The 11,925-nt window shown below is 43.6% G+C and overlaps 1 protein-coding gene across 1 annotated transcript in view; it reads right to left on the bottom strand.

Moving 5' to 3' along the window:
* The window catches only part of LOC311266072 (uncharacterized protein), a 37,924-nt gene that overhangs the window by 20,920 nt on the left and 5,079 nt on the right, over nt 1-11,925 (bottom strand). Inside the window, exons 10-38 of the mRNA XM_084368256.1 lie at nt 11,578-11,743; nt 11,242-11,427; nt 10,972-11,124; nt 10,675-10,819; nt 10,185-10,343; nt 9,967-10,085; nt 9,670-9,873; nt 9,210-9,368; nt 8,802-8,986; nt 8,531-8,713; nt 7,346-7,437; nt 6,580-6,749; nt 6,304-6,457; nt 6,142-6,218; nt 5,545-5,725; nt 5,300-5,455; nt 5,014-5,147; nt 4,731-4,889; nt 4,103-4,286; nt 3,805-4,016; nt 3,010-3,198; nt 2,789-2,931; nt 2,517-2,676; nt 2,346-2,429; nt 1,495-1,632; nt 1,169-1,285; nt 768-860; nt 421-641; nt 107-300 (exon numbers count right to left, since the gene is read on the bottom strand). Of these exons, the coding sequence (XP_084224382.1) occupies nt 107-300; nt 421-641; nt 768-860; nt 1,169-1,285; nt 1,495-1,632; nt 2,346-2,429; nt 2,517-2,676; nt 2,789-2,931; nt 3,010-3,198; nt 3,805-4,016; nt 4,103-4,286; nt 4,731-4,889; nt 5,014-5,147; nt 5,300-5,455; nt 5,545-5,725; nt 6,142-6,218; nt 6,304-6,457; nt 6,580-6,749; nt 7,346-7,437; nt 8,531-8,713; nt 8,802-8,986; nt 9,210-9,368; nt 9,670-9,873; nt 9,967-10,085; nt 10,185-10,343; nt 10,675-10,819; nt 10,972-11,124; nt 11,242-11,427; nt 11,578-11,743 (4,517 nt within the window). The remainder of the gene's footprint in view (nt 1-106; nt 301-420; nt 642-767; nt 861-1,168; nt 1,286-1,494; nt 1,633-2,345; nt 2,430-2,516; nt 2,677-2,788; nt 2,932-3,009; nt 3,199-3,804; nt 4,017-4,102; nt 4,287-4,730; nt 4,890-5,013; nt 5,148-5,299; nt 5,456-5,544; nt 5,726-6,141; nt 6,219-6,303; nt 6,458-6,579; nt 6,750-7,345; nt 7,438-8,530; nt 8,714-8,801; nt 8,987-9,209; nt 9,369-9,669; nt 9,874-9,966; nt 10,086-10,184; nt 10,344-10,674; nt 10,820-10,971; nt 11,125-11,241; nt 11,428-11,577; nt 11,744-11,925) is intronic.

Raw genomic sequence — 11,925 nt, 5'->3', positions numbered from 1 at the left:
CAATTACATAAATGAAAATGACTCCCAGTAAGGACGGCAGAATGGCAGAATGTGCCGTCATGTAATATTAAAATAGTTTAATTAGTATTTTTAAATGGAGCTTTACCTTCAATTAGTGTGTCAGACTGTCCCAGCGCCCCATCCAACCCCAGAACTGGAGGCAAAACAGCAAGGTTGGCCATGGAGTGCCTCAGGTCCCCGGACACAGCCAGCTGGAAACCCTGTGTGGTTTTTAGAGAACCTTTGATCTGGGCCAGCAGAGCCTCATGCCCCTGTTTATAGGAGCCATGTAGAGACACACTGGAGGAGACACAATGAGTTCAACAGTTCACAAAGTGATGGTTTATTTGACACATGACTGTCAGAGTAAATCTTACAAAGACAAAGTGATAAAACTCTCAGCCAGGTGGATCCACACACCTGTCTGAGGACATGTTGGCGGCCATGTTTACATGCAGGTCAGCGGGAGAAGGCAGCAGGCTCTGGGATACATTAACCCTCAGTCCCATGGTTCTTTCTCCTCTCTGGAGAGAGTGTGAAATCTGGGCGTCCAGCTTCACCCTGTCCTTCCCATCAGCCCTCACATTCACTGAGCTGCTTCCTCTACCAGCCTCTGTAGAAATGTCTGCCATGGCTTTGACCTGAGCGTGAAAAAAACAGCAAAACAACACAGCTCAGATTCCATAACCTCAATTTGTTCTAAGACTTAAGGAACTTTTTTGGGACTACTAAATGAAATGATTTCACAAAACACAGACGTGGCCCACCTCTAATGTTTTGGGAATCTTTGATTTGAAGGGATGACTGAGAGAGGAATAAAGAAGGACTCTGCCCGATGTTCCATTGAGCTGTACAGAAAGCTAGAAAAGAGAAAAACATCTTCAAATTCATTAGAAATGCTGCTGATTAAAGGTGCAATATGTAAAAATGTAAAAGATGATCAACAGAATGTGACAAAAGTAGCAATGTTGACATATTGCATGCTAACAAGCTAGCCCCAACCTGTCCAGTACAAAGCTCCTGTGGTAGGGGTGTAAACACCAACACGGTGACTCTGGTGATATGCTGCCCACTTTATGTTTGGAATATGAATTAGACAGTTGGCCCAATCTTACATATTGCACCTTTAAACAAGCAATAATTAAAATACAGAGTTGGTTTTACTCACTTGGCACTGCTGTCGCTCCACTCTCAGTTTACCTCTGGCCTGATAATCAAAGTCAGTGTTGTTTTTGGGGTTCCAGCATACGTTTCCCTCCACTGCAGCGGAGGAGGGGAGCTGCAGCTGTAACAGTAATAACAGTGAGCTGGTCACAAGTGTGGCCTTTTTCTACTGTAAACTATACTGTACACTGTCGGAGGTCCACTTACATCGCTTATTAGACTGCTGACTGCAATCACCATACCACCGATGTATGGACATATTCAAACAGTTGGTGATTGTGAATAATAATGATAATCATAAATAATAATAATAAAATGCAGGTGGCTTACCTCGAGCTGATGGCTGAAGTTGGCTCTAACTTTTATCGCCTGGTGACTTGAGTGCACAGGGTTCAACTGAACTTGTCCGAAGAAAGTCAGTCTCTCTTTGCTCCCAACACGTAACCTCCCCTGTATGTCTTTCTGAGTCTGGAAAGGAGTGTGCCATGTAAAATACATTATATACACAAATGTTCCCAACATTTCCCTGTAAGTAATTATCATAATACATTTTGGCAGTTTCAAAATCACATCGACAAGACAAACATAGGGCCATGGGCTAGAAATTAAAAGTTGAAAAAATGTGTGTCTGTACAACATGAACTCAATGAGCTGTTGAATTAGATTTAGTTTTTAATAACTATTTGGTTCAATTAGGATCACCGTCTCCTTTAAACATCCCATATTATCAAAAGTGTGATTTCCTTATAATGTTTTTTGATTATAAAGCAGGTCCAGCTGCTATATAAATACTTTGAAAGTATCAAAACACTCAATCCACAGAGAATTCAATTAAAAAAAATAAAAAATAAAACTTTATTTGTCCCCGGGGGGCAAAACTGCACACAACCCATATAATCAAACTGTTGGCCACAGCATTGTGGGTAATGTAGGTGCCAAATTTTGAAAGTGCGTGCTCAGGCCTTTGAGAGCTGACCAATCAGAGCAGACTGGCCTTTTTGGGGAGGGGGGCCTTAAAGAGACATGAAAATGGAGCTTTCAAGATGGTGAGTAGAAGTGGCGCAGCAATGGACAGTATAAGAAAAAAAAAAATGTTCGCACATCAAAGAATGTAAATATTTTCTCGTTGACAACTAACGTGAAAGCATGAGCTTGAAAATGAGCATCATATGGTCGGTTACCTGGTTGCTGGTTACAGTCACACAGATTTCTGAGTCAGATGGAACGGTGTCGGAGCTGAAAGGATGGATCAGCGCAGAACAAACCTGAATATGAGAAGAGTTACAAAAAGTAAAAATCAGTAATCAGATACTCCCTCACTTTCTGTTCGGATTGACTCGCGCTTAACTCACAAAAGGGCTCGGTGGTTGGTAGCCGAGGGTGAGGGTGTGGATGACCTCTCTGTTGCCTTGGAAACCAGCCTTTGACTCCAGGATGTAGAGGCCTTTGAGGAGGTCGACAGTGAAAGTCTCCCGCAGGAAGAGCGTCTGAGGGAAGGTCCGTAAGGGCTGTCTGTGCGATAAGTCAATAATGTTCATTGTGTTTTTAATCATAACCAAAACCATAAAAATACAGTTTTTACAACCAAACACAGATTATAAATCAATCAGATCGCGGCACAGACCTGAGCTGAAGCATTGCTGTTTTCTGATACATCCTCTTGTCCCTCCTCAGCTCCTCTATAACTCCCTCCAACTCCAGCTCTGTGGACGGGCTCTTCGGCTTCGAGAAGCTCACCTTCAGCATTGCTTGCCTCTTTTTCAGATTCTTAAAGGGAGTAGACGTTATTCAAACATTTCACTTAACACATCCATACGAGAGACGTAGCCCAGTGTTGCCACCCACCTTCTCCACAGTGTTCAGGGCAGCAGCGAGGCTGACGTTGTGCTTGCCATAGGTGGAGGCCATCTGCAGGGTGTAGCTGGATTTAGAGGCTTCCAGAGAGACGTCTCCTCTCGCAGGCAGAGTCCACAATGAGGTTAAGGAGGCTGAGGCCTTCACACTTCGCTTCCCCACGATGCCCCACCCTCCTGCCTGGGGAAGGACGGAGGAGTTGGAGGAGCGGAGGACATGCATGCCTCACATATCATTAAATTGTTAAATTATCTTGATAATCATTTAATTCTAGCATGGAATTTAAACATCTGATATTTTCGATGTTTTTACAGACCAGATATTATTAACTGAGAGTATTGTATCTGGCAGTGATGGCATGTACCTAAGTGCATTTTCCCAAATACTGTACATAAGTACAATTTTGAGGTACTTACTTACTACTTTACTTGAGTATTTTCATTTTCTGATAGTAAAAAAAAAGTAAAGTAAATTTAAAAGTAATATTTTACTGCAGTGGTATCTTGTATCTTTTTTCTACATATTATGTTCATGTATATATTTTTCTGTAATCTCATGCTATTTAGTTGTTGATTTTCTTCTGTCTCACCTGTCAGGTCTCTTACATACTGCAGGTGAGTTGTAGAAATGATTAAGCCACTTTAATAAAGACTCTTCAATATTCCCTGCCTTGTTTGTTACACTTTCTTATATTTGATGTGCCTGGACTGCCTTGTTGTTTCAAAGCACTTTGAATTTTGTTCTCTGAACGTTCAGGTGGAGCAGCCTCTCCTCTCCTCTACTCACTTGGATGTAGGTGACAGCTGGTGTGTAGAGCTTCAGACGGGCCTCCCTCTCCCTGCCCCTGTCCCTGTAGAAACCCTCCAGCAGGAGGTTGCGGATGGTCAGCCACTTACTGGCTGTGAGCTCTGATGTGAGATGGAGCGTGTGGCGCGGCTGCTGGCTCAGTTTGTGCGCAGTGTAGATGTACAGCCACGGAGTGTCCATGTTGAATGTGCCTGGAAGATAAAAAGACAGACATGATGCTGATCGGTTCCTCACTGCAGGAAAAAAAACACTTCATAGGCATCACAACTCATCTTACCTTCCCATTTTTTCTGCAGGGTGTCTCTGGGAGGGCTTTTCCAGTGTAATCCAGCCACCAGCGGCATCACGTTGTTGTAGTTCACCTTGAGGTGAGTGCTGCTCTCAGACCCATCCCGTCTCATGTGAGAGTGAAGAAGCTGAGTCCTGTAGTTTAAATTCTTCTCCGGCACCTGAAGAATGACCTGGGATAAAGAAAGAAAAATGCTTTTAAAGGGGCGTTGTGTAGTTTTGGAGAAGAAGAAATTCAAATTCAGAATTTTAATTTTTACAATGTTAATGAGTTAATAATACATAAGTGAATAAACAAGCTGTTCTCAGAGGAAAATAAGGTCCCCAGAGCACTGTTGGAAGCTAGAAAGTCGGCAGGGTCCACCACATATAAACAAAGTAAAAAATTATGAAATTGTGTTGTCCTTTAAGGTCAGTTTGTTTCCTCAGTTTAATCAGTCATGAAAACAAAGAGATTTCTTTTATTTTAGAAATCAGTCAATGAAGACCTTTCTCTTCCGATTAAAATTTCTTTCCCAAAACTACGTAGTGCCCCTTTAAAGCTTGAAAAATGTAAAAACAAGGATGGTCTCACAGCAGACGAGGACACAGACCATTACAGGTGCAGCACTGCCTACCTCCAGTGTGTAGCTGGTGTGGTTTTGTGTGCTTTGGTTTTTGAAGGACTGGCTCAGGAGAAGTGTGCGTTTGTTGTTGATCTCATCCCAGTGTTTGCCGTAGCTCACGTCCAGGGCGGATTTAACGTGGCTGGGGCTCTCCTCGTGCCTGAGGTGGATCTGCAGAAACAACCAAGCTCTTAAAACACAGAGAGAATATCCACCCTCAAAAGCTGGAAGTATCGGATTAAGATTCACTTTAAAAGCTTGTGTCATCCAGGGGGTTCACGTCTCCAGCCGTTACCTTGTGGTTGATAGGAGCGGTGTTGGAGCAGTAGAACTCGTGATCTGCTCTCATGATGTACGTGAGGTTTGAGTCCCTCTCATTCCTTAGTCTCTGAGATGTGTAGCACTCCTGACGCAAGTGTCGGGCATCACCTGCGAGGGGGTCAAAGGTCAGGAGAAACTGATTTTCTCCCAGAAGATGAGACATCTTAATTAAAGTGCCTGCCCTTTTCCAAACAATTTCCAAGGACGACTTCCGTGTCAGGCTATCACAACTTAACGCGGTGTGTTCTTCAATCACTCACCTCCCAGACCATATTTGAGCCTGAGCGCGGAGCTCCACAGTGAGCCTTTCTGCTCCATCAGTCCCAGCATCCTGGTGCCGACCACACCGGGTAGCAGCAGCTCCGCCTCCACAGAGTACTGCCTGCTGCTGCCATCCCGCCTGCGCTCCAGGACCACTGATGTGGAAAAGGTTCATGGTAAATATATAAAAGTTGTGTTTCTTGAGATAATAAATGAATATGATTTGGTCATGTTGGTCGGATACCTGACAGTGATGCAGTTTCTCTGAACACGTTCTTCACAGTGGCAGAGAAGCTGGTCTTTCTGCCGAGTCCACGAGTAACATTAGCAGAGAGGATCATGGGATGTCCATGAGCGGCCATTTTGGCTTCAAGGTGATAGCGTGTCCGCTGCTCTGACAGGAGGGTCTGAGTGTCGACCAAACCCTAAAGATGACAAACTAATTAACATCTTTTATAACTAGAAAATCATTTTCAGATTAAAGGTGCACTATGTAGTTTTGGGGAAGAAATGTTAATCAGAAGAGAAAGATCTTCATTGACTGATTTTTTCTGCCTAAACAAATTAAATTTCAAGACTGAATAAACAAACTGACCTTAAAGGACAACACAGTTTCATACTGTTTTACTTTGTTTATATGTGGCGGACCCTGCCACCTTTCTTGCTTTAAACAGTGTTCTGGGGACCTTATTTTCCTCTGAGAACAGCTTGTTTATTCAGTTATGGAGTTTGTATTATTGACTCATTCATATTGTAAATATTAAAATTCTGACTTTGTATTTCTTCTCCAAACCTGCATAGTGCCCCTTTAAATCACATGACAGATCGCCTCAATACTGACCATGATGTAATAATGAGAACCATCAATCAGCAGCTCCAGCTTTCCTGACTTTATATTCCTCTCTCGTTCAAGTTGTCCTGAGAAAAACAACAACACATCTTCAGCATTAGACCCTAATAGATGTTTGGGTTTTTTTTGTTCAGGCGTTCCTCCGTGACCGACCTTGTATGTGGATGGTTTTCAGAGGATGGGTGATCCTCAGCAGCAGTCTGTTAGGGTTGAAGCTCAGGTCCAGAGACATGTCCCTGGGGATGGAGGACTGAGGTGTGGCCAGGAGGAGGTGGATGGAGGCCTCTCTGGGGAGCCAGGTGCCTCTCTGAAATATAAGATGGGGCAAATTAGCAACTGTGAGACAAGGTTAAAAGATCGAACACAAGTCTAAAAATACTCTACAATCCTACTCTCGCTTTTAATGTCCTTTACATCATATTATGTCACCTGAGCGAGCAGTGAGTAGGCGGCCTCCAGCAGGTAGTAATGGAGGCCTCTGTCCAGCTTCAGCAGCCTCAGGGAGAGGTGGGCTGGTCCTGGAGGAGGGAGGGAAATACCCGCAGCAAGTGACGGGTAAGAGGCATTGGAGCAGAGCTGCCAGCCGACCATCTTGGACCCTGTGAGGTGGCAGAGATCAGTGTTTACTAACAACCTAACTGTTATAATGTGATCATCAGCCAATCTTTCAAACAATTAAAGCTAAATTTTAAGAGTTGGTCACCTGTCAAATTCATACTCAAAACAATTAGGGGGCAGCATATCACCAGAGTAACTGCTAACTGCTGCTAAATGTAGCTGCCCATAGCTAGTTAGTTCAGTTGGCTGTGCAGCTCAGACTTGGAGCTCAGGGACCAGGAGAGCATTAGTGTTTACATCGCTAGTTCAGGAGATTTGGACCAGGAAGGACCGGGGCTAGCTGGTTAGCATGCTAACTTCATTTGATATCTCATCTTTTGTAATGACAGGGCACAAGTTATTATATAATATACAGTATATTTCAATATAATAAGATAATAAACGGGACATATGTAGACTAAAAAAGTAAAACAGCAATAGACATCAGGGCACTGGCTTTAAACAGGCAACATGCTGTGGTATTTCAAAAAAGTTCATATTCAGTAACAATTAAAAGAGTACGTTTTGGGATCTAAATCTGCAACAAACTGTCCAACAATAATTGTATAAAGGCCGTAGACAGCGTATGAGAACTTACACGTCTTTGGTGTGCAGGTGGTCTTCTGGACTCGACTCTTTGGCCCCTTTATCTCCTCTCTGTGGTCTCCACTGAGCTGAAACACTCTGGAGCTGGTGAACAGAAAATTGACACACACTCACCATCACTCAAAACACTGCACAAAACCGCAACGTTATAGACACGATCAGACAGTATGTTTTGTTTTGTTTCTTTTGTGTTCAGTTGAACTTTTTCTGTCATTATACTAAATAAAAGTTACAAAAGAATTCTGCACAATAATTAAAGGTGTACACTGTAATCATTGGGCAAAAACAACACAATGAGGAACTTTTCAAGAGGCAAATAACTTAAATACTGTACATGATAATAAACACTATATAATTTTTGAATAGTAATGCAGTTAATACTTCTTTGTGATCTGAAGCAAAGAGGCTAAAATATGTAAAAACACCTCTGTCCAACCTATTTTATATATATATATATATATATAGTTTTTTGCCCTTATAATACATTTAGAAGTTCTCTTCGGCCATGAAAGAGGTAGAGGTGTTTGACTTCAATAAGTCCCATTGGTTTTACACATGCTCTGTGGGAGCCTCAGCGTGTGACATCCTGGTAATATCATACCCGGGAAGTTGAGCTTTTTTGGCTTCATGTGCCACTGAGCAGCTTTCATGGGAATGAATGCTGTAATCAGATTTTCTGAGACTGCGACCTCCTTCATCTGACCACGGCCATCTTCAAACTGGGCCTTTATTTTAATCTCATCTACTTGTAAAGTTTGGTGACTGTATCAAACCATGTAATGCCATCATGCTGACAAAAATCAGTCCACAGACAAACAGACAGACAAGTTGAAAACAATAATGGCTATGCTAGAGTGGATGGGAATGATTGTAACTTGGTTACAGTGCCAAAAAGTTGGGGGCCACTGACCCCTTTCCTACTTCCTAGCTCCCATGTTTCGGCCCCCTTGCTAATGTAAACACCTGGCAAAATACTCAAAATGGCTTCTGTGTTAGTTCCCAGTATAAAAGGTGTCTCCAGGACTACAATTTGCTGTGATAACACACACACACACAGACTCACAAACTGAAAACATCACCAGGTGATGCTGTTGGGGCTGGTAAACATTCAACAACACATATGATCTGTTGAAGGACATTTTGAAATGGTGTAATTAATTGAACGGTGGACACTTACCTGACAGAGATGATGTCCATGACGTCCTCTGGCGTGTTAAGTGTGACCCTGAGATCCCGTCCCTCCTGCAGCTCAACACTGCCATCCAGGCTGGTGGAGCTGCTCAGCTCTGAAACCCAGTCCACTGCAGCCTGACCCAAAGCACCGTCAACCCCCATCCTGGCAGACAGCCCCACATGTGCACTGAGGAGAGAGACGCCGGTTACTGAGCACAGTTCGTAGGCAAATGTCCAACTTGTAGCCCCTGTTACACGCGGTAATGTGGAAGTACTTGGGTTTGATGTATCCAGTCAGGGAGAAGTGAGAAGTGTCCCTGTAGTTGATGTTGCCCTTCAGACGCAGAGAAAGGAGGGAGGTCATGTTGATGCCCAGTTTGACGGGCAAACCAGACAGAGACGGTAAAAGCAGCTCCTCTGTCATCAGCACGGCCCTGTGGTTCAGCTGAACCTCATGACCCTGGAGGACGGAGAGGAAGGAGGGCAGACTGAAAACAGGTGAATACACACTGGTACAATTATTGATGTATATGCTGCATGTTTGAAGTCTGTTGCTTTGCTGTTTGTGGCTTTATGTGAAATGTTTTATGTTGCTGCCTTGGCCTGGAGAAAGATTTTGAATCTCAATGGAAGTTTTTCCAGGTAAAATTAAGATTAAATACAAAATAAAAATATAAAAGTACCTTGAGCAGTTTGACAGCCAGTCCCGCCACGCTCAGTGACAGCTGGTTGATCTGGTCGTAGAGATCTTCACATGTGAACACGCTGAGCTCATTGCCAAACACCTTCACACCAACCCAACACTCAGGCCTGTTCTCCTCTGCTCTCCTGCTCCCAAACAACTGGACAAGACAAATCAAAAACATGTGATTATTACATGAAATCACCTTCAATGCAAAACTTTATATAGTTTTACATGAACAGAAATCTTACGCTATCAAAATGCCTTTTGACTTGATTAATAAGTCAGTATATCTTGACAAAAAAAAAAGCTACTAGTCCACCTGTTGTACCGGTGTACCGGTGTTTGTCGGGTCTTATCCGACCTGACCAAGCTTAGATGTTAAACCCGCTGACCATCCTCTTCCCCTAAGACACCGCCCAATAGAGACAACTGTCTTACAACAGTTACAGTGACCTCACCATGGCCCTGGCCTTGTCCAAATAACTGTTGGTGCTGGACAAACATTTTTCCCTGTCTCCTCTGTGGCCATCATCTGTTCTCCTTCTCGTCCTCCTGTCCTCTTTGGACTGCACATCTTTTGGACTTTCAGCTGCAGACTCTCCATCAGAGTGACCGAAAATGTTCTTCAGAAGCGGCTCAGCGTTTTCAACGTGAAGGTCCACCTTCGATGGGAAACAAAATACATGCACGTGACATAGTATCGTAAGCCTCTAATACGCTTTTAGGAATAAAAATCTAATCGATATCAAACTCACTTCCAGGAGGTTGTGGGCTCTACCGTAAAAATATGCCGTCAGGTTGGCAGTGGCAGATCTGGGTAGAAACGATTTGGGAGAGAAAACCAAAGATGTTTCCACATTTGTGACTCCCATGCCTGAAACAAAAAAGCAGAGAAGTGTTTTTTTTAATCATGGAAAATACAGATGTGAATGCTATTTTACTTGAATTGAAGCTGAAGGGACGCCATCGCTACCGGATGAAACAGTGTAGTCTGAATAGGAGGAGTATTTCAGAAACTCAGCCTCAAAGTCCCGGCTGATAATATCATCAGGGAGCGACTCGATTAGTGCCTGCTTCATGGGGTCCTCGCTCCTCAGGACGTTAGTCAGGTGACTCCACACATATGAGCCCACTAAAGAAGCAGAGGAGCATATGGTTATACTGACAAACAGAACAAGTACATAAAGAAACATCATAACAAACACTGCCACAAAGATGCAACATAAATAATCTGAGATTTGAGAAGTACTTTGGAGAAACACATAAATCAAGAACTTTCTATAAACAAACAACTGGAGCCGATGTTAAGTCTTGTTTCCCCTGTTTGACAATGAGAGCAGAAACACGATCATGACCGACAGAGGACTTACTTAGCTCACCGAAAAAGTCAATTGCGAAACATTCTCACAAGGGGAAACTGTTACGGGCATCCCCTCTACAAAACCACAGCAGTTTAGTCAAACCTTGGCTGGACGTCTCGTCCCTCAGCGTCGTCTTCACCACTTCAAACACGTCCCGATCAGGGCAGCGCATGAGCTGCTGGTATGCAGTGATTCTGACCTCGGGATCCTCCTGGGAGGACCGGTACAGCTGCAACAGCACAGATCTCTAAAGGAAGGAAACTGCTGTCAGTCACTGATGCTAGACTGACACCCACCTCTTCACCTCCACCTCGACTCATCCTGAATCAATTACTATGTCATACAGAAAGTTAGCTTCTGTGACACGAAGACTATTGACTTGTACTAGTTTTGACTCACATCAGCTGAGCAAGGAAAGCGTCTGAAGGCTTGGATGGCAGCCAGTCTCAGCTTCAGTGCAGATGAGTGGCCGACCATGAAGCGGTTGAGGAGAGGAATGAAGGCTGGAGCAGACAGGCCGATGTTTCCCACTGATTTCAGTGCATAAAAAAGCTGTTGGGTGACAAATTATGTGCAAATTAGGCATTGTTTATGTATGATTGCTTCAAAACACGCATTCTGAGGACATGAAATCACCAAGCTCAGTGTCATGATGTGAAGTGCACCTACTGTACGTCTCTGAGTGGATTGCTCTCCTTCACTGCCCTCCGTCAGGGTTTTTTCAAGAGTTTGTATGAAGGTCTGAACCTGAGAAAGTTCACTGCAGGAGGCTTGAGACCTCCGGCACAACTGATAGACCAAAGATGATCCAGCCAACAGCGCCTTGGACCGCACCTCTGGGACCTCCAGTAAGACCTAACTCAGACAGCAGAGATACAGGGCGAGCTAAATGCAGGCAATACGTATCATTCACATTTATTTGACTAATATATCTCATGAGTGAATTGAGAATGTAGCTTTGATGAGAGATTTTGCTTATCATTACTGTAACTAAGAAGTTCCTACATTGATGGAGTCGATGATTTGTGGCGATGGATGAGGGATGAGGGCGATGGTGGAGAGAAAAGCGTGAGCCTGCTCCTCCTCCAGCTCTCTGTTCTTCATTAGGTCGGTCAGCAGTAAGATGCAGTTTTCAGATCCACACGCTGGTAACGCATCTAACAAAGGCTGCCTGTTCAAAGAGTTAGTCAACACCAGTATCAGTCTCTGGTGTGTTATGCAATATAATGGGATGTTATGGAAAAATATACACTTATTTGCGAGTTAGTTGAGAAGCTTGACCACTCTCACTGTTTGTACAGTAAATATATAGCTGCACCCATTAGCTGGTTAGCTTAGCTTAGCATAAAAACT

This window comes from Pagrus pagrus (assembly GCF_965226575.1).
Source record: "Pagrus pagrus genome assembly, chromosome: 12".
Classification (NCBI taxonomy): domain Eukaryota; kingdom Metazoa; phylum Chordata; class Actinopteri; order Spariformes; family Sparidae; genus Pagrus; species Pagrus pagrus.
This window is presented reverse-complemented; position numbering and strand designations above follow the sequence as displayed.